We start from the raw sequence: 23,305 nt of genomic DNA, 5'->3' as shown, positions 1-23,305 counted from the left end.
TTCCTTTCTTCCTTTCTTCCCTCCCTCCCTCCCTCTTTTCTGCCTACCCTCCTTTCTTTTGCTTTCTCTTGCTTTTTTCTTTGCACTCCTCAGATTTAAACTCAGGAACTCTGCACTAAGCTAATTTCTCAGCCCTTCTTATTTTTTATTTGCTATTTTAAAAATATTTGCAACAGGGTCTTGCTACATCAACAAGATGCTCAAGTTTGGCTCTGATGTGTAACTGTTGTGCATCAGCTTCCTAAGTTTGTTCCCTCTCATCTGGCTTCCAATCACTTTTAAGGCCTTTCCTCAGCACTTCTCTATCCACATTGTCCTGGCATGATCCTATCCAGCCCTTTGCCTTTAAATACACACTGCTGTGTGCTGATGACTTACAAATGTATACTCTGATCCTGACTGTTCATCAGAATTTCATTCTCAAACTAATGTGCTCCTTCATTTAACAAATACAAATTGAATACCTTTAATGTGCAGAAACTGTAAATGCACAAAGAATAAAGTATAAAAAAAACACTTGCACTTGGAATCAAAAGGATTGTGCAGTTTTGTCTTGGGCTACTCATTTCTGCTTATTTCCATGCCAAGGAACTTACACCTGTTTTTCTCCTGCTTGGATGTCTTTCTAATAAGCATGTGTTTGGGTATCAATTTCCCATCAGCTGAGAACTAACCTTACATCTCACCTCCTTTTATAGTCTTGAACTCAGCGCCCTCATCCTCCTATCAATGTATTGTACTATCGATGGACTCTATCTTGCTTTATTTTTATTTCTTTTATTTACCAAGCAGAAGAAAAACTATTATCAATTTCAATCACTGCTACATCTCCATTCCAAGAAAAGTATCTTAGAGCAAATTTAAAACACATTCACTTAAGTGAATACTATGAAGGACATGTATAACCAGAATATCTTAATTTTTTTTTTCTTGGAACCAGGGATTGAACTCAGGCCCTTGCACTTGCCAGGCAAGTGCTTATTCTACTAAGCTATGTCCCCAGCCCCAAGATCTTACTTTTAATAAAATATGTACAAAGGCTCAGAAAATTTTACAGAAATAAATGCATATATGACTGCTAAAGTTATTAGAGCTAATATTGATCAGTTATATTTATTAAACATATATAACCTTCAAATTTTAATGTGAAAGAGCTAACTGTATTTATTCCTAAATATATTAATATAGAACAAAGACCTTTTTCATGAGTTTTCTGACTAAAATTGTTCACCTATTTTATTTAAGTATGAAGCATACTGAATAACCAGTGAATTCCAGTTTCAATTTCCTATAAGTGAAACAAGAAGAGATATTTGCAAAACAGTGTATGTGTAAAATCTACCTTTCAGGATTGTCTTGCTTATACCTAAACAGAATTATTTTAGTTGTCTTGCCTTTATCAAATTTACCAATGTAAATATTTTGATCTCCCTAAAAACAACTTCATGTTTTTCACTTCTATTTAATTGCTTTGCCTATTAATTAAATCATGTAATTAATAAGTACAACAAGTATGAAGTGGTCATGGAAGAAACACTATTGCCTTTTTCTGACAATACCTCAAGGTGGGGGTAAAACATGGGAATAAGGCTAAACAGCACACTGAAGATGATTTTTCAAGATTTTGTAGATACGTTCAATCAATGTAGAGCTTTAGTTCCTTTCACCAGAGATCAACAGGGGAAAGTTAGATTACAAGAGCTTCTGCTGATCCTTAAAAATGTGATTATCATTCTCTTTGCTTGATGATTTAGAGACTAGAAAATATAAGTTTTCTTCATATTTTTATAGCTCATCTGTGATGCTCATCATCAAAATAAAACTTAAATATTTAAAATAGCACAGAGTAAAAGGGAGATGCTTTGAAAAGTGATTATATGACACTTTTATTTAACTTTGATTTTTTTAAATTCACATTGATCAGTTATATTTGCTAAACATATATAACCTTAAAATTTTAATGTAAAATATCTAAGTATATTTATTCCTAAATATACTAATATAGAATGCAATGAAACTTCTGTCTACCAGAATTTTTTTTATTTTAAAGAGAATTAAAGGCCAGCCAAAGAGTTCAGTGGACTAAAGCACCTACTTAAGCAGAAGCAGGGGCCGAGAGTTAGATCCCTGGGCCTGCTGTGCTGGCCCCACCCCCAGGGCACACTGAAACAGCAATTGAGACTAAGAGTGGTGGCTTAGGCCTGTAATCTTAGCTCTTAAGGGAGGCCTCAAACAGGAGGATCACTATGAGTCAGATCTATGCAGTAAGGCCCTGTACACACTGCACATCCTGCCCTAAATACAGAGAGAGAGAGAGAGAGAGAGAGAGAGAGAGAGAGAGAGAGAGAGAGAGAATTAAAAAAGAAAACAATATGGAATTTCAAAACAAGATGATAGAAAATTAACAATGGTTATTATATTACATATTGTTATCTTCAATGTAGTTACTCTGATTACCAGATATAGGCATGCAAAATTGATCAAACAATATAAGTTCTAAGTATTCCTTTCAAGGAGCTAATAGAAATTAGCAGTACAGTTATCTTAGCTATGTATCATACCACAGCAATGTATGTGTTCACAGAAGTACCAGACTATTAAATCTCTAAATGGATATGTAACTTTTGTCAGTTGGAATTATATGTACTTACCTTAGGAGCTAGAGAAGTTCATATTTTAAGGCTATTTCATAATCTTTATCACATTTATTTCTTTTTCCCATTTGACAAAGGATTTGAAAAGACCAATGAATATTTAAAGGCTGAGAATAGATTTTCAGAAATTGATTTTAAAGTCAGAAGTTAGAAAACTATGACTTTGTTTGGAATTCAGAATTCAAATTAACATCTCTTCTTGATTATTGTCTACTTCCAAGACCCATGAGGGCCTCGGGCAGCTGTGACTGGAAACAAACACAAGAGAAGATGCAGTAATTATGTAACTGACATCCAACATCAGTTAAACTTTGTTCACTTTCCTAGACATAGCCAAGTTGTCTTAGTAGATTAGCTCAGTCTTTTACTTTTCTTTTTCTTTTGTTTTTTAAAATGTATTTGGTTGTTACAAGGTCTCGCTACGCTGCTTGGATTCCTAGTGATCCTCCTCTTTTCAACTTCTCCAGTGCTGGGATTACAGGCATGGGCCACTACACCTGGACTCTGTGGCAGGCTCAGCCCGCACGGGGGCGGAGTTGGCGTGGCACAGGGATCCTGGTCCCTGCACTTGCCTAAGCTCGCCTAAGTAGGCGCTTTAGTCCACTAAGCTCTCTCACCAGCCCTGTTAAGTCTTTTTCTACAAAAGGCTGTGAAGCTACATCCACAGGGATCACGGTTATTTTCTTTTATGAAACAAACTAACAAAGCCCGTGTAAAACAAATGTACTGTAAACATACAGTGATTCTTAAAAATGAGGGGAAAACCCCAGCAACAATGGCAACACACTTGAGGGGTCACAGCAGTGAGAAACAGAAGTCCACGTTCTAAGTCTCTGGAAAAGCCCTCTTCCTTTGGCTATCTTCAGATCTGCAATTGGTGCCATTCTCTTTTCAAGTGATTTGATATCCCAGACAACGCTGTTTCTATTAAAAATGCTGGAGTCCTTCTAGTCACCTAAGCTGAACAACTCAAAAGTCTCTTTTGTCTCCTTGTTCTCCTTTACTTCAAAAAACTGCTCCCATTTAATCGCACCTCTGAGCCCTTATGCTCTTTACTAGCCCTTACTTCAGACTTGAATTACAGCTTCCTGTCCCCACCAAAGCATGTCTGAGACATTTATGTAGGGCTTCCTGGAGGCTGTGTGGGGGCAGGGCAGGGCAGGGCAGGAGGAGCACAAGTTACCAAGTTAGAAAGACCTGGATATAATGCTTACCCTCTACTACCTTAACTGAATGTCCCTGGTCAACATACTAAAGATTTTTGAGTCTCAGTCCCATTTTCTGTGACGTTGCCAATAGCATTACACAAAACTTCCAAATCAGATTTAGAGTAGAGTAAGCACATTATTATAAAATTACTTTAAAAGACAATCTTCAGCAGAGAGTTCTAACTGGTAATTATTACTCTTATTGAATGCTCCTATTCTGAATATTTTAATTTTAATAGATTTCTATTATCTTTTTCCACTGGCCTCCTACTTATTATTTCTATTATTAATCTTTACTTTTAAATTTATATTCAAGATGGAGATCAAACATTAACTCCACTAGATTCCTTTCCCAATTGCACCAAATTAGAGAATTTTCATAACACTTATAGGAGCTATAACTACTACTTGGCAGTGTCATACCATTAATAATTTTTCTTTTTTGGTGGTGGGCTTAGCTCAGCCCACCCTGGGTGCAGGGCTGGTATGGCATGTGGTGCCAGGGATCGAACCACAGTCTCTGTGCTTTACCTAAGCTTGCCTAAGCAGGTGCTTCAGACTACTGATCTATCTTTCCAGCCTATAAAAATTTTAATAAATTCATCTTGTTGTATACTGAAAGACAAAAACAACAAATTCTTTTGGTGCATAGTTGTTCTTTTCATAACTAGATCAATCAAGTAAATTAAAAAAAAATATTTACGTAAACAAAAGCCAACCCTGCCCTATCTGTGGTTGTCACTGTAACTCTACACATGTTTTTACAGAGACTGCTCTCTCCTAAACTCCTTAGTACTTTGATAGTTGGTAGAGAAAAGGTAGATAAAACTGCAAAAGGATCTAGACAATTCCTAGGAGAAATTCCCTCGGCAGTACCAATTCCAGATTCCTCTGAGAGAACAAGGTTACCCAAGTGGAGAGCACAGCCCCCAGGTGGGGGTGGTCACAGGCTAGACAGGTTGAGAATGTTGGCTGGAGGCTGGCCTACAAACAGCCTGAGACTACATGGGGCTTCTGACACCACCATGGTGGTCCTAAAGGGAAGGCTCTCAGTCCCAGTTTGTTTTACAAACTATAGCAGCTTAACTAAAAGCTAGAATAGAGGGCCAATTACAGAGAGAATTTGAGAGTTAAGAGTTAATTCCAGAAGTGAGTGAATTCCAGACAAAAAATAGTAGGATAATTGGCAAAATAGTCTTTAAATCCCAGGGCAACTCAAGTGTGGATGAATGGAGACTCATTTTTAGTGGAATTTGTGGTAGTTTTCGGAACTATGGTATCAACACCACAATGGGAGTTGCCTGGAACCCGATGGTCCTATGAAGCCCACTGGAGTTGCATCTCCTGTCCTGCACCTTGTGGACCCTTGAACTGACTTCATCCATCAGAACAAGCTTCTCAGTGCCTCGCACTTAACCACAAGGAGGTAGACTTCTAAGCATATCAAGTAAGGGAACTACAAAGAAAGAGAAATGATCTCCTTACTTCTTTGACATGGAATGTTCTCAAACTGTGTCTTTAGGTGAAGTTGTAAATATATCCTAAACAAAAAGTGGAAAGACTCTTGTGTAGATTTTCTTACACTAATTTGATGCATGAACTTATTATTGTGTGAACATTCTTTTGAATTACTGAAATTTCTGCTTTACTTTCTTTACTATATCGATAATTCTTTGGGTGCAGATGTCATGTAATATAAATATACATTTATTCTTCTGCATATGGTTTAATAATACCTATTACATACAGTAGCCATTCAATAAGTATTTAGTGAGTGAGTGGGTGAATGAATGAATGAATGAATAACAGTGCAAAGGAATCTTTCAGGAAGGTTTGATTTGGCACCTTTTCAATATCTGTGTCAGTTTAATAATTTTGCTTTTCCCTTCTGGTTCAATTTGATCACAGGGTATTCTGAAGATTAATGAATAAAATATTTATGAGTTCTCTTAGAAAGGCAAATGAAAGATCAACATAATATTTCCTCTTTGCATAATAAAGCAAGAGAATTCCTAATATCCCTCAGGCAAATTCACCCTAAAACTCTTCATTTTATTTTGTCTGAAATATTCTTTTGATTTATTAATGCAGACTTAAAGAACATTGGTCAAGAATATCTTGGAAATTAATGCATCAAAGAAGACACTTGACCATTTTTTGAGCCTTTATATCGCAGGCAACATAAGCTTATTTTTTAAAATTATATCTCTAATGTAAATATAATTACTTAGATACCAGTATCATGAAACAAAAAAGTCTGATATAACTAGCTATGATTCATATTCATTCCTTTTCCGTCTCTACCAGCACATTAAATTGTAATTACCTGTGTTCAGATTTTTTTAAAAGGTAATATGTGTACAGTTATATTTCTATTCAGTTGTCATACTTGTATGAATAGGGCATCAAAATATTCTTGGGGAATTATAATTTCACTCTGAACATACATAACACTTGTACTAAAGTACTTATAAGACATTTGCCTTGAATTAAGTAGGTATCACTCATGCAGGAACCACCAAATACCAGATACGCTGTTTTGAGCAATACACTTGGCATGTACATGCTTGACTTTCACGTTGATACTATGATACCGGCATGACTATTTCCAATGAGCAGCTGAGGTAGCTGGGCTCAGAACTTTTATGCAGTTAAGAGGCAATTACAAGGAAATTAAAAAGCAGACCTTGGTTTCAATAGTCAGACTCTGATTACCAATGTTTTGCTCAAAGATGACAAAATGTATTTTCTACTCTTTTATAATAGATATTAAAATCTAAGCAAAAATCCATCTTTTAATCCAAAAAATAAAGTAGATACTGTGAAAGGGAAAGAAACTGTTCAAACAGAAGGAATAACTAGGATGAGGGAAAGGAAATAAGAAAGAAGGGAAAAATATATATGTATATACACAGGATAGCTTGGATAATTGCACTACTGATTTCTACTGGTCTATTGAAAGGATGCTTAACTTTTTGCTTCTTTTTAATTTTTTGACCAATTTTTCATGTTAATATCTGGTAATCTGAATAACTAATCTGAAGACAACAATGTGCAGTATAACAACCATTGATGTTGAATTCCTTATCACTTTTTAGTTAAATTCTATATCATTTCTAAATTTTTCTATTTGTATCTCTCCTTTATAGGAAATAATATATATTGGAAGATATTTTTTCTGTACTCTGATCCTAATCTAGGGCACTTTCCATGACCAGCAAGTGTTGTACTACCAGACCACAGAAAACTGTGCTCTTCAGGGTCTATGGAAAAAAGTTTTTTAAGTGAATTGTTTAAAAATTGCCTTAAAAAACAGCATGACACTGAGAATAATATTCCATTGCAGCTGGCTTTTCATGTAATTTATATTTTAAGTAATTAAGACATAATTAATAACTTAAAATGTAAATTCTGTCTATTTATCATCTTTAGATAAATGCTGACTTTTTAAATAAACCAATGAGCAAAGAAATTAGAGTGTTCTATGCTAATAAAACAATGAAGATTTTTAGGTCATCTCAATTATTTATATCCAGATTTGACTTTCAGCTCAGTGAATCACAGAAAACTAACAAGCATATAAAGTAAAGAAATATAGTACTGTTGTGTTTTTCCCCTATATAGTCCATGTCTCTTTATCACTCATTAAATTAATCTTATATACATATAAGGAATGAAGTGATTATGATTTCATTATCTATTCTAAAATATCTTACAGAAATACTTCAGTGTAGTTTGATTGTTTTCTGGACTCCAAAATATAAAATCAGTAATTATAAAATTTGTGTTAATAAATGTTTTAAATTTTACACATTTTTCAACAAATACTGAAACATTATCCCAAATCCTTGGTAAACATATTGCACAACATTTTCTTTTTCCCTCCTTCCTTCCCTCTCTCCCTCCCTCCCTCCCTCCCTCCCTCTTTCCCTCCTTTGCTTCTTCCCTCCCTTCCTTTCTCCCTCCCTCCCTCTCTCTCCTGCTTGCTTGATTGCTTGCTATCTTTCTTTCTTTTAAAGGGACAAGTGTCCGGGAATCAAACTCAGGTCTTTGAACTTGGTAGGCGGGTACTGTGCACTGAACTCTATCCCAGCGCACACATTTTAACATCTGTAAGAGGTCACTCATGTGAACTACATGCCTGCGCTATGTCCCAGAAGTTTAGACTAACCCTAAATGGGGACAGTCCTGCTGCACGCCACATGATCACACTTTAAGAAAGTATACAGAAGCCCAACAGAGTGGTCTTTCCTGAAAAGAAGATAATCCGGTTGATCTGAGTCAGCATACTAAGGAAATGTCTTCTGCTTTAATTTTACAGAAAAAAATGGTAACCAGAAGTATCTTAAGATTAGCTAATCAGTCTTTTCCTAGTGTTTTGTTTCCATGTTACTAACTCACAAAGCCTACTCCTCTCCCACTGTCCAGTGAGATCGCCTATTCTTCTAAGTAGAGTGGATGCTTTTCCAATTCAAAAAATCCCACTGGAAAGTCAATTAGCTCTAAAACTAAATCTGTAACTTTGTCTTTTGACATGGCTGACTCTTGTTATTACAAGTATTAAGGAATACAAGAAATGTAAGTATGAATTTGAAGTAAGGCAGGGAATGAGACAAAAAATGACAAATCAGGAAATCTCAAAATTGTAGAGAGCCCATGCCGCGAATCGCGGCTTCAGAACCAAAACTCCTAGGGACCATTGGGTGAGGCCTGCTGCAGCCCTTGAAGCCTGCGCTAGATTACCCCTCCCACCGAGTGTGCCAAGATGGCGCTCATTTCCTGCTTCCGCAGTCACTATACACCCGCCTATAATGATGTAAGATACCTTCCCTGAGATTGTAACCAATGGCGCTGTAACATGTATCAACCCTCGATTGGACAGTGTGAGGATATAAAAGAAACGCTCCGCGACGCGGAGGGTCAGAGACAGGAAGAGGGACGGAGAGAGGAACTGTGCTCTCTCGGGGCGCATCACTCAGGAGAACGATTAAAGCCTTTCCGCCGCACAAATCGTGTTGAGTGCTTTCCTGCTGGACGGGAGGGCGCCCGACACAAAATGTGAATATATTTTTTTGTTCTATCAAAGATGCCAAATGTGAATGGAAGGACACATATTGTTTTCTGATATTGTCAATTTTCTAGAAAACAGAGAGGAGAAAAGGGTAATTTTTAAATTTGCCACCAAATCTTGAGTGTCTGATATTCATTTCTAACTATTATGTACAATAAACAATTCAAATTGACCAAAAAGGGGAATTAACTCATCATGCTATTACTCTTTATACTTCTGGTAAGGTATTGCAATGTCTGCCAAAGCTTTATATATCTCCTTGTTTAAATGAATTGAAGATAGACAGTTACAACTAATTAAGTCAAGTGGCTGCAGCAAGACCATTAGCCTTGAAGTTCTGGCAGTAAGCAACAGCCTCCACGTCATCGTACAATGTGCTGTGCTTCTGCTTTCATGGACTTCCTTTAAGGGAAGTCTTTATACAGCAAGAATAATTATCTCTGCTTCTATAAGTATAGGAGCTAAATGCTGTGGGTTAAACACAGAAGATGTATGTCTTTAAGATAATAAAGCGGGGGCGGGAAGATGGCTTCTTAGAATAAGCGCTTTCCGGGCAAGCACAAGGGCCTGTGTTAAATCCCCAGTTTCGCAAAAAAGAAAAAAAAAAAAAAGATTTAAAATAAAAGATAATAGAGCAAGAAAAAAATGACAGCAAAGCTTTTGTAAAGTAAGTCAAAGAATGAGAGAAAAAAAGAGTGAGGATATATTGTGTATAGGTACAAATATCCTATAATGAATGTGATCGTTATGTATACCTGAAATGTACAAATAAAATTAGCTAAAGTTTTAAAAATATAGTTTAAAATTTTGGGGAAGCTAGCTGTTATTGTAAAGCAGTAATTGTTAGGAGGGCATTACAATTTAAACACACCCCTCTCTTACAAATACCACTCACATTATGAAAAAAAGCAAAAACTTTTCTAATTTACTAATTTTTAATAGATAATGATACATATTTCTAAGCTTTCACATTTTAATAGTTTTCTAACAAATAATTGAGAGCAGCTTATTTGCATTCTGTAAATTATCACCTCATGATAATAAAATGTGAGTAAATACATTAGAAAGCACTCCAAAATACATTTGGAGCACTCTGATGGCCCACTGATTAGAACACAGATCTAATATGATTAAAGTCAGCTAACAAATATATTTGTTTATCAGGTTGTCACCTTTTCATTAAGAGCACTTACTTTGTCCCAGACATGGAACTAGGTACAGGAGCTTCTAAGAGGACATGACAACGTTCTTGCCTTAAAAGAGGGTACGATCTATTGTGAAAAATATGTGAAAACAAGCAAAAGCAATGAGGAAAATTTCAATACTTATTTAATCCAGAAAGTGCATAAAAGAAAGACTATATATACAAAGAGTCTGGAGGACAAGTAATGGATAATCTAGAAAGCAGGGAATGAGTGGAACTGCGTGGTGTGTTCCAGTAGCCAGAGGATGTTCACTCCTGAGGAGAGGAGTGGTGAGCGAAGGGAAAGGGCAGATCAAGAGTGAGATGCTGGCTTTCTGGAACAAGAAATATGCTAACAGCAGACTAGGGGAGGAGGAAGGAACTTGGAGGCCTTGCTGAGCTGATTGCTCCTAGTCACTGACAATGACTCATGGGCAAAGTTCTGGAAAGATCATGTTAAAAAGATGAAGGATCTGAGTGAGAAGTAATAGTAGTGGACTTTAGTAAGAAGATGAGCAGGAGTTAAGGGCAAGATGTTGGTTTTGAAGTAAGGCACAGTTCTAAGGAAAGACAGAATATTGTATTTTAAGACTGATATAGTAAAATCAACAGTGTCTGATGACTGTTTCGAGGACAAGAAATGGAAAAAGACATTGATATCCAGAGTTTAAATTACTAAGACATTAATGTTCTTCTAGTAATACAAGTAACAGTTGTTGATTTTTGCAATAAATCAATATTGTCAAGGAATATACATAGAATTATATATCAGCCGAAAAAATGATAATTTTGATAGTCATCAAACCAATGGATGGATTATTGAGATACTAACATTAACACTGTATGCACTGAAATATCAGAATCACTGGGAAGGGTTTACAAGATAGAACCAGGTTGTTTCAACTTTACTCTGAGGTGTTTTTACCTGATTTGGTTCCCTTTACTTGAGACTACTGTAATCTCAATAAATCTTTAATAAATACATTCATCATAAAACTCTGATGGATTCAAAAAGTGAATTTTCAATTTACAGTAACTGCCAAAAGAGGCATCTAATACAGTACACTAAAAGAGACTGATAAGACTTCAGTCTTCACACCTCAAAGAGCACAGAAGGATATATGCATCTAATAGAGAAGAAATGGTAGTTTTATAATAAGGGCTTATGTCTGAGAAGTTTAGATCACTAGACAGCAGTGTGTAGCATAGAGGAAAGTGGGAAAACATCCTACTATGGGTTTAAACAATCCCCATGTGTGAAGGAAGAAATTGGGCTTTTTCTTTAACCATGTAAGACTTGTACGTGCTGTGGGATGTGATATCTTGGTTGGGTCTGTACCAACTAAAGAAAAAATTAGTACTGAGGCAGCTAATATACCACCCATAATGTGAAGCCCAAAGGCCATACAAGAAGAAGCTACAATTGCAAGAGAAGTGGTCTCATATTCAGTAGTCATTTAGCTGAGGAACAATTATCCCAGGGATCAATTATGATGCTAACTCAACCAGAAAACCTTTTTATGAATCCAATTCATTGTTTCTTTTATAGCCCGATCATGAAGAAAGACTGAGAAAATCTAAGCGCTATGATCTTACATAGTAGCAAATGACTATGATGTTGATAATAATAGGTCTTGCTCGAAGCACTGGGGACTTTGCTGATAATTCTGTTTCTTTATGGAATCCTAAGAGGACGAAAAGAACAAGAAATATATACACACTGAGACCTCATGGACTGATTAAAGGGAATGTCGCCAAAGCCATACTGCCAGGCTATAATTGTTATTTTTTCTGACTAAAAACCATCTTAATTTCCTGACACCATTCATGATGGAAATTAACTATTAATTTCTTTTTCTAAATATATAATGGCTTATGAAAATGCTTAAAATTTAATGTTAAATAGAAAAAGAAAAGAATATTGATGCCAGGCATAAATATACCAATATTTTATATAGATTTCATACTGGTTTTATTTTTATAAAAATCATATAGCATTTTATAATTAAGAATTAAATTCATATAAGGAATGATTTTTGTGTATAAACTTTATATTATTTTTATAATACATAATGCAAAGCTTTCAAACTATATTATAAATTTCAAGGAATTATAAAACCACATTTGTTACTTTCCATCCCCTCACAAAATATTTGTGCTCAATGTCATATTTATAAATATTTTAGATAAGCAAAATTATTCAGATTAATAAATTATCTTCACCCTACTCATTTAGAAATACTTTCATGTAAGTTTGCTAGTGAATATTTATATTTTACGAAGACTCAAATCAAAATGTAAAGCTGAAGGGATAATTATCTATTATACATAATTTTTTTCTTATTTTCCATGCCATGTTGAAATGTGTTTTAAGTCTGTCTAAAAGGGAAAAGTGTGTTGAAAATGCTTATACTTCCAGTATCCTTTACCAAGTCCAGATTATTCAATACCTAGAATAATTTTAAACTCATCCACTTTTTATTCAATGGTATATTCAATCCCACAAAATTATCTGTAAGTTTGAAGGGCAAGAAGAGGAATGGGCACATGCCTGAAAAAGAAACCACACCTTTATTCTTCATAACACCCTGTGTCCTTTCCCTCTTTTGGAAGGCTAATTTTCTTCAAGTAGTTCTACCTTTCTCAACAAGAAATCAGTTCACTTTACCTTGTATTTTAACTGTTTTCTAATGATCTGTGTAAATTGCTGCACATTAAGAAGTACCTCATTTAGGAGATACATGAAAGGTGATACAGGATTCAGGTGGACACCAAGAACACCAGAGAAAGCCTCAAGAATTTTATGATTCTCATATGCAAATTATCACATTAGTCCCTTGACATATCAGTGGAAATCTTAGAGTACAAAAGAGTTAAGATTGTCATTATGTCTACCAACTTATTTTTTCCTAAAACCATTTAGGAAAACCATTCGCTAATAGTTTTTAAATACATGCAATAAAATATCCATTCTGAATTAATAAGTTATAAAGATAGTTAAAATTAATATAAGGGAAAAAACACATATGATTTTAAAACTACTAAATGACAGGTTTTATTTTAAGATTTAAAGTAACATTGTCTCAAGTTTCAAAAGTTTAACTCATCATCTTCCAACTGAGATAAGAAAATACAGTATTGATAGTTTTTCAGAATTGTGATTCATTTAAAATTTGGCAATACATTTGAAAAATATTTTTATTTTTGAGTTTTTAAAATAGTTCCTCCTTCTTCTGGATTGTTAACAACCTAAGTTTGCAGACCAAAATTTGAGAAAAAGGAGGGCTACAAGGAAAGCCAACATTTTGGCCCTAGCCTTCTAAGGTCAATTAAGACTCAGGACATATGAGAACTTGTACTGTAACGTCATGTACCTCGGTAGTGTCCCAAATTTTCTGATCAAGAAGATTATGGGGCCAAAGAGGAAAGTGATCGATGACGTAGAGTGTGCCTAAGGAGAGTCACATGGGGAGAAGACACTCTCTCAGGCTTTCACAGAGAGCACATAGGCCAAGCATTGGCCGTGACTCATCCACATGGCTGACACTGACAAAGGTTCTACAATCTGAGGTATAGGATCTCAAGATAAATCCTGAGGGCATTTCACTGACCTTGTCAGACCAAAAAGCTACAACTCTTGTTGCATAGGTCCTGCTTTACCTTGGTCTTAACCATCCAGTAGAAAAGTATGAAGATGAAATATAGGAAATAAAGCCATGCTGTTATGTTGAGCTGTGGGGGACTCAGGTCAATAATTTCTGACATTGCCAGTTAAACAGAAGACCCAATGCTATTATGGGCTACTGGACTCTTTTAGAATATTTTGCTGAATTTACACACCTATAATATTCAAATAACGGAACTTAACAAAAAAAGGATATACAGATGAATGTCCATTTTGTATCTGTGTATTCAAAGAGGTTGGGATAGATATATAGTTGCATTCTCTTAATGAATAGAATGATTTTTTCTAATGGTGTTTGTAAATAGGATCACAAGTCCGCATCTTGTACATCAATTAACCACTAAGAAGAATATATGCAGTGTATTATTTGTTGAAACTGTACTTCCAATTTGATTTGAAAGTGTCTCATTGCTATCTGTTTATCAATAAAACTTTGGAAAAAAATAAATAAAGTAGTTCCTCCTGATAATATTCTTCAGATATGTCTATCAAACTGCTATTACTAGTCACCTATTTCTTTATGTGAAAAGAAATAAAATGCACCTGGGGAATAGCTCAATGGCGTAAATGCTTGTCTGGCAAACACAAGATCCTGGGTTCAATTTCCAGTATGGCAAAAACAAAAACAAACAAACAAACAAATAAATAAATTTTAAAATGCTCCTTATATTATTTCTTTAAAAATTAATGTGGACATAAGATAATTTTAAATTCTAAGTGATTATTTTCCTAATTAAAATGTCTTTTTTCATAAGAATGTTGGTACTTTAAAGGGGAATTATTTTTCTCCATAGTCTCTATGAAGACACTCAATGTACTAAATCTTTTTTTTTTCAGAGAACAAAGCCAATTTTTCTTTTATGAAGCTATAATACTACAAATACGTGGCACTTTGTGGTGTGTGTGTGTGTGTGTGTGTGTGTGTGTGTGTGTATGTATGTATTTAGTACAGGGTCTATGGGGTCTCATTACACAGATCAGACTCATAGTGATCCTCTTGATTTTAGCCTCCCAAGAGCTGGGATTACATGTGTGCACCACCATGCCCAGTCTCAGTCACTATCTCAGTGTGGGCCCTGGGAGCGGGACCAGCATGGCAAGCCGGGGTTCGAATCTTGGTTACTAAGCCTGCTTAAGTAGGCGCTTTACTCTGCTGAGTTATCTGACTGACCCAACAAATATGTTTTAAAACTCCCTGGAAGCATTTTAGGAAAATATGATAATCATGATAGAAAAATATTTTACCAGATGTAAGAGAAAATGTTTACATGGTTCCCACTTAGACTAATGCATTTTAAAAGTAAATAGATGGTAATGACCTATACAATGTAAACATTGAGCTATATTCCAAGTTCTAATAATAATGTGGCCTATGGAATGGATTTAATGTGTTATGCCAGCAGCCACCAATTCTTTTTTAAATGATTAAATTAAAATCTTACCTGGCTCTATAAAGTATCAACAAGGTACTAAAAAATGTGACTAGACATTGACTAATCTGAACTAATACATATGCCATCAGGTACACACCAACTTTTAAAGACTTACCAGAGAAAAGAAAGAAAAATACATTAACCCCTATTTTTATATAAAATACTTAAAGAATAGTTTTTAATGTAGTCTTTTAAATAAAAGTAGCTGACATTTTCATCTAAAGTATATTTTTAACATATAGCTATTGGAATTTTTAAAATTTCAGAATTATATGCCTTGTTTTATATTTTCATTGGCTGCATGAGTAGAAATAAGTCCACATAAGAATAGACTTTTATGCACTAATGCATTTCAAGACTTAAACTAGTTCTTGAAATTTACCAGTGTGAACCTTGATTCGTCCTGCACCTTAAAGAATGAATAACTTCAGGGGAAATTTTTGTGCAATGTAAGTCAATCATATAAAGGCAGGTATCAAAAACTAACATGATTAAGAGAACTAATATCATTTAGTGTGTTGGGAAAAGTACCCATCAGAACAATCTCTTTTCAGTTTTCAATTTGTTCTATATGTGGCACTAATTAACTTAGAGAAATTCTTACACTTTAATATACAAATTACAATTGTAATTTTTTTGAGTTACTTGCTTGAAAATGTAAATTTGTCATATAAATTGATTTATAAAATTACGAACGAAACTATTTGCAATAGAGCTCTGATATCCTGCCTTTACTGGAACAACTAAACTATTGTTTCAACATAGAGGACTTCGTATTGTATCCAAAACAATTTAGAAACACACAAACTGATCTTTAAGTCATTATTCATACCGTCATAAATCCATCCAGCAAACCTGAATCGGGTTTCGGGGGTGCCTGCAACCGTTCCATTGACCACTTTTCAATGATAGAGGAGACTTGGGTATTTTCTGTGTTTAATATTCTGAACCCTGTCATGTTAACACCACTGTATCTGTAGGGCTCCACATCAAGAGCGAAGAGGTCCTGAAAGACAGAATTGTTTGTGTCAGGATCAATAGAGTTCATCTGAAAGCATGTATTATTGAAATAATCACTTTTCCTTCCTTTAGGATATTTAACACCACTGCCTCTCAAGCGATTTTCAGCATCACCTTAGATCTAGGCTCAAATATACTGTCCTCACACTTTAGTAACACAAATATGTATGCTGCATGCATACATCTGTTTATGTACATTATTCTAACTCATGGAGTTGAACCGGGTCTTCAGTAACTTCCATTCAACACTTACATAAGCATGCATCTTCATGTTAGCTTGTCTTCATTCTTTATGTAATGATATTTAACTTTCAACTAACAAAGGTACATTTTCTATGCTTTTCTTCCTTGATGAACTGTTATCCACTTTTTGGTTTTGTTTGGCCCAGATTTTATTGTTGCTGTTTCCTGATTATTTGCTTGTTTTTAGAAACACATCATGAAGTAGTGATTCAAACTAATAATAAATACATGCACGATAAGGGGAAAATATTGATTTTGTTGGTTGTAGAAGCCTTGCACTTCCTTGATGTATGTCCTATCAGTCAGCTCACCATAGGAACACTATTTTTTCACCTTCTCCAGTGTGTAGACTGAATGCTCTTGCTTTATCCTTTAGTTTTTCCAAGAGATAAGAGTCTAAAGCTATCCAGGAAGCTGAATGTCATAATGAGAACATAAAGCCTTTGCCCTCTTTGTAGGGTGATCTTTGCCACTCTGTAGCCGGTGTTAGCTAGCCCTCAGGTCTTACAGATATTCAAAACCAAGCCAAGGTTAATGCCATTGGTTCTATGTGCAGTTTGCTTCAGACTCACACCACTTCGCAGTCCAGGTGACAGATACTGAATCTAGTGGAAAATAACTTGTACTGGCTTAAGTTGTTCTTCAAAATATTAGAAATTTCCATGTTTCCATGATTTAAGGCTTATAATGCAGCCAAAGAGATAAAATAGGTTTAAGGTGTAAATCAGGAGTGAATAGCAATATATGCTAAGGTGTAAAAGAATAGAAATGACAAACATATTAATGGTCAGAAGCAAAACAGATCACTATGAATGTTCATAGTCAGGAAAAATCTTTGCAGATCAAATAGGTGCTGAGTTGTTATGGGGTTCAGGATATTTTACCCCAAGGTATGAAGTGTTGCGACACTGAATAGTTGAAGATGATGGAAGCAGAAAACTGCAAAAGCAAGAAGTTCTTTCTCTCACTTTTGGCATTCTTCTCTACTGACATGAGTCCCTGGGTCATAACAGCTGCATACCAGAGAAATCCTGCCCAAACTTTTAAAGCCAGAAAGAAGCTGAACAAGTCTTGCTAAATTCCTCCTCTTTATATCTTATTACTACTAAATAAACCCTTTTTATCCAACTATATCTGCATGCAATTGTTCACTCTTCATCAAACATATTTCTCTGTTTCTTTGCGTCTTGTTTTCTAAGAGACCTAGAAGCGCATTCAATGTATATTAAATAAAATTATGTACAATTGTCTTGCAAAACTGTCTTTTGCTACAGTTGTCTTAGCCATAAACTTTATGACAGATAAGAAGCCATCTGTTATCCTCCACACCTGTCTTTAGGTAATGACCAGACTCTTGGTAGACCTGACCAATATGCAAACTATAAATATGAGACATAAAAATGGGAAAACCTCTCAATTAGTTGGTTGTAAGGGAGAATTCATAAAGAATAATCAGTACAAAAGAAAGTCGTAAAGTTAGATTAGAATAAAAATGTGAAAAAACAATTATCAATTAAGGATTTATGCCTATTTTAATCTAGCAGCTTCATTTATTAAACTAATCTTATGATTGAGTCAAGGATATAGCTTAGTGGCAAAGTGGCTGCCTGACAAGCACAATGTTCTGAGTTCAATTCTTGATACCAGAAGAAAAAAAAAAGAATTTCAAAATTTATGACTATGGTAGAGTTGGATTATAAGAGTATTCAAATATATTTGGCAAGGGAAGATTTTCACTCCTCTGAAACCTGTATACAGCTATGTATTGACTGCAAGAAATAATCTAGTAAGAACTAATATAAATAAAGCCAGGTTTGGAATTTATAAGTAAAATACAACTACTACACGAAAAATGCCTGTTGAAGAAAACAGTTATCACAGAAATCTATTCCATTCAATTAAATTTTAGAAATCTGATCTGGTAACTTCAGAATGCTCCATATAAGACTAATTGAAAAAGTTTTGAATCAACATAAAGAGCAATAATTTGAAAGGTCACAGTGGGAATAGAAAAAAATGGATGCTATACACTGTGGAGAGAATAGCAAAATTTTTGTGTGAGATAAAAATTATGGAAGTTTTTTTTAACAAAATCAAAAGAGTAGTAAATTTGGAGGACAGCACATAAAATTCAAATGTTTTCAAGTCATTTTAATGCCACAACAATCAGAATTACTCTATAGTATTTATTAATTAGAAATATTACATTTAGACTTCATTTGAACAAAAGCATAAGTACAACTCTAAAAATATATTGGTGCTTAGAAAGATAATTGGAGAGGAATGAAGTAGTGAAAGAGACAAGGTGCTTTCTTATAGAGGAAAGAAAGCCTCCTAAAAGATAATCTACTCACGAAGAGAGTAAGTGTGGAGTATGTATGTTTGACATAATGTTGGGTCAGATATTCATGCACCATAAGGAAAATATCTTTTGGGTGTAGGAAGAGAAACTGTAAAGGTAATGTTCAATTTACTAATCTCAAATTAAAATGCTGACTTTCAGAAAATTCAACTAAAAATAGAAGATGTGCTCATGGGGCATCTTTAATATCTTGATTTGAAAATAACAAATATAGCTGAGATAACAACAGGTAAACCTATGCTTGTCTAATCACTGAATTTTTTAAAGAAACTAATCATAAAATCCATTATGTTGTGAAAGTTCTCTGAAGCAATATAAAAACAATGCATGTAATATGTTGAATTGATATCTGAAGTATTATTGCAAAATTTTCAGCTAATAACAACAGTTATTAGTTCACCCTGATAATTCCTTCTGAGTATTATGAAAATAAAGTGAAGTATAACTACAAATACATCTTTCCTTATATTACTTCTTCTCAATCAAAAGCATATTTATTTCACTGTAAAATGCCACAGTAATGAAATAGAGTATTATTTTTCTTTAAATAGAATACTTACCAAAGTAGTAAAGATATAATGATAGTATTCTGTCATCATTCCCATAGCTAATGCCTAAGAAATAAAAGAAAAGGACATAAAAATTTAACTTTAAAATATACATAGTACCCCCATATTAAATCAATCAGATAGGTATTAACAAAATAGCAGGATGTAATTAAAGAATTCATGCAATATTTATTAGCTAAGAAATTATTAATTTCTCTTAGTTTGCTGAAAAGAAAGTTTTGTGCTACTATTGTTTGGACAATTAAAAGCCTCTATCTTGCACTCTGAGTAATTAATTTAAATATAACAAATACCTAATATATTAACTATTGTTACTCTCCTATTACTTTGTTTTGAAATTTTATTTATTTCTCTTTAAAATAAAAAAGTCAAGGGCTGGCCAAATAGCTCAGTGGATTGAAGTGCCTGCAAGTAGGCACAGGGGCTGGGGTTCAATCCCCAGGCCTGCCATGTTGGCCTCGCCCTTGGGGCGTGCTGACATAGCAATTGAGACTTCTGGGTGTACTGGCATGCACCTGTAATCCCAGCTCTTGGGAGGCTGTAAACAGGCAGATCACTTTGAGTCCGATCTAGTAGTGAGACCCTGAACACCTTATAGACCCTTCCCTAAAATACAAAATAAATAAATAAAATTAAAAAGTCAAAAATGACAATTTTGTTTATAGCTTTAGAGTGCAACCTGAATTTGGAAATTACATCAGTTGTCATCAGCAATTGTAAATGGTGCTAGCAAAAGTTAAGCTGAAGAGAAGTGGGTCTATTCTCAGTTTCTGGGTAGTTTCAGAGATGGAATCTTTGGTATAAAAAATCATCAGAAGTCCCAAAACTATGTTGTGGGAAACAGTCGTCTAGCTCAGTTCAAAGATTATCTTACACCTACAATTCACACTAAAGTTAGAGCAAAATATCTCAGAAGCAGATGATTAGTGTCTCTAGAGTCTACTCTAAGTGTCCTAAATCAATGCCATTGCATATTTATCTTCTTCCCCAACATTCACAATCTGTGTCATTTTATGAGATAGGAAACTTTATATTCTCAAAGATTTAGATTCATTTTAGATTGTATGCCTGTCCAGGTAAGAACTTTCTATTTCTGCTCAACCTCCTTTACTATATTTTTGGTGTTCCTAGAGTAAATAATGTCAAAGAATACCAGTGAAGTTTTGCAAGTCATAAAATGTCCCCATAAATATATTGTTGCATTTACCAGAGGAAGTTGTTTGCTTTATTCTTGAATTGGTTCCTCTAATAACTGGCACCCAGATGTGAGACAAGGGCTCCCTGGGTCCAGATGCATAAAAGGCATATCCCCATCTATGTGGTCATCTAACATTACAGGTCTGCAGAGCACATATCCTGCATAGCGTCCCCTCTAGGCTCTATTTCTTCTTTTCCTTTAGTTTTACTTTCCATCTAGTGAAATTACATATTTTGTTGAATATTTTAAGATATGATTTTAGTTGTATCTCTGTCTTCCAAACAGAACAGATAATACTAAGGAAACAAGTACGGTATAAAATAATGAATACATCCAATAAATGGCAGATTCCAAATTCTGTCATTAAAGGTGATACTCTCACTTTCCACACAGTAAAGCAACTCAGAGTCAGTTCTTTAAAGAGAAGACAAGCGTCCCGTTACTATATTTTTACTGAAAGCAGGTCAAAGCTCTGCCACTAAAATAGTAGCTGGATCTGAGAATAAAAGAAAGTGTCTTTTCCAATTCTGTGTCTTCTAAAGGTGATCGAGAAATGCAGGAAATACAAATCGTAACTCAAAATTTCGGTGGTTATTTATTGCACTACTTTATTCACTACTACAAAAAGCTTACAAAAAAAGAACCCCATACGAACAAAATCTTTCATGTTTTATTACCCAAACACACAATTAGTGTAGTTTTCCAAATGCCATTAAGTATTTCACTGTAGTAAAACTGACATTCCTATTGGATTATTGGACAAACATCTGCTTAAAACTATGTCACAACAAACATTTTCTGTTGGTAGTTATGTTTCATGGAATATAATTTGACATCAGAATCTGCCTGGCTCCCCAGAGGTATGAAAACAGTAAATTAATACAAAGCCACTTTGTCATCCCACTGTGCATATTAAAAAGCTTAAAAAGAAAAATCTAAAGAATTTTGTTTAAATCCAGGCTATAGTACTTAAAAATGAAAAGGGCCTTCTAACTAGTCATTTATCTTCCAACTTCAGATCCCTTACCTTATATGGACACATGCCTTGTTTTCCAGCTTGCTAAGTCTCTTTGAATAGTTCTGACCTATCATTGCTTTGTTATTGTTTGGCTTTTTTGTGTCTTTGTTTGGCAGAAAGGGGGACTGTGCCCATGCTATTGCCCAGTGAGCTACATTCCACATCTCCTGCCCTTGCTTTTGGCTTTATTTATTCATTTTTAAAGTAGGGTCTCATTATGCAACTAAATTGCCCAGCCTTGCCTTGAACTTATCATTCTCCTGCATCACCCTCCAACCATTATTGTTTTCCTGTTACCAATGGTTCCCCTTGATTCACAAATCCCCTTTCACACAGATGTTATTTTATGTGGCATGGATATGAACAACATCATTAAGTGTTGTCTTAATGCCTCATCATTTCCTTGTTACTGGATGCTAGTCATGCTATGCAGTTATTCTAGGATGAGAAGGGATCTTGCAGTTGTGGAGATGAAGAAATAAGATAGAACATATTAGACATCATCCAGTAGATACTGGATAGACAGTAAATCTCTTTTATCATTTTCCTACTTTTTGATTACATCAAGAAGTAATTCAATCATTGAATCTTAGTATCTTTCTTCATTTCAGTATAAAACAGAAATCTCTATCATTAATCAACTTCTACCTGTATTGAAGGCACTTGAAAATTATCTCAGAATTTCAATCTGCTTTGATAAGAATCAATATTTATGTTACTTTTCTCTTAAACAATCAAATGCAATTGCCAGCCTATAATAAATTTCATCTAAGTGAATCCTCTGATGTTTTAATTGCGTAAAATAACTGCATTTTTAAGAAAACATACATTAAGTACAAATTTATAAACTATAAATATAACTATTTTAAAAATTACCTGTTTTAAAATACCTGCTGCCATTTCATGGCTACAGTCAAAGATGACATGAAATTCCTTGCCTCGTTTCATCTCTTTCAGTAAAGGTTTGGCATCCTTTGTGTCAGCAGGCAACTGACGGATTTTAAGTCGAAGATTGTACCTTGATGGAGCTTTAATGAGCTCTTGCAAACGAATGAGACCTTCAATTTAAAAGAAAGCAAAAACCAACATTAGAGGTAAAAGAGAATGGGCCACAGAGGCATAAAACACCCTCGTTATGATTCATGAACTTTGGGATCATGGAGAGGGGCACTTCATGGTGTATCTACTCGTTTTTTTTCAATAAAACATTTGATCATATGTTAGTTTTGTTAAAATTCTTTAGGCTGGTTTTCCCATTATGCAACAGGTAATATAAAATTAATAATAATTATGTTACAAGTTATAATAATTCACAATAATCATTAAGAGTATAAAAACAAAATGTCTTCAAATTTTTAATCTGGATTATCTCTACATTTTTGCCATTCTGCATCTCTATTAGTCTCATTAAATGTCTTCTAGGTTCAGGCTGATCAAAGCCAGTCTTAGCTTCATGCAGGAGAGAAAGCCATAGATAGCTCCAAAAAATACTGTGAGAATCAAATATGAAAGTGTATGTGTAGGGTAAATTATAGATTAGGTGTGGGTTTTGAATCTCATTCCCCAAAAATCTATAATCTGTGGAGTTTCTTGCAGGTCTCCAATTTCTTTTTCTGTATAGGAAGATAAAATGATCTATATGCTTAACAAATAGAACAATG

At 34.5% G+C, this 23,305-nt stretch overlaps 1 protein-coding gene across 1 annotated transcript in view; it reads right to left on the bottom strand.

The window, feature by feature from the left end:
• Positions 1 to 23,305, bottom strand: part of Grik2 (glutamate ionotropic receptor kainate type subunit 2) — a 441,729-nt gene that overhangs the window by 370,250 nt on the left and 48,174 nt on the right. Inside the window, exons 3-5 of the mRNA XM_004637451.1 lie at positions 22,521 to 22,702; positions 19,420 to 19,473; positions 16,067 to 16,240 (exon numbers count right to left, since the gene is read on the bottom strand). Coding sequence (XP_004637508.1) covers positions 16,067 to 16,240; positions 19,420 to 19,473; positions 22,521 to 22,702 — 410 coding nt within the window. The remainder of the gene's footprint in view (positions 1 to 16,066; positions 16,241 to 19,419; positions 19,474 to 22,520; positions 22,703 to 23,305) is intronic.

The sequence above is a fragment of the Octodon degus genome, unplaced genomic scaffold, assembly GCF_000260255.1.
Source record: "Octodon degus isolate 3935 unplaced genomic scaffold, OctDeg1.0 scaffold00090, whole genome shotgun sequence".
Classification (NCBI taxonomy): Eukaryota; Metazoa; Chordata; class Mammalia; order Rodentia; family Octodontidae; genus Octodon; species Octodon degus.
This window is presented reverse-complemented; position numbering and strand designations above follow the sequence as displayed.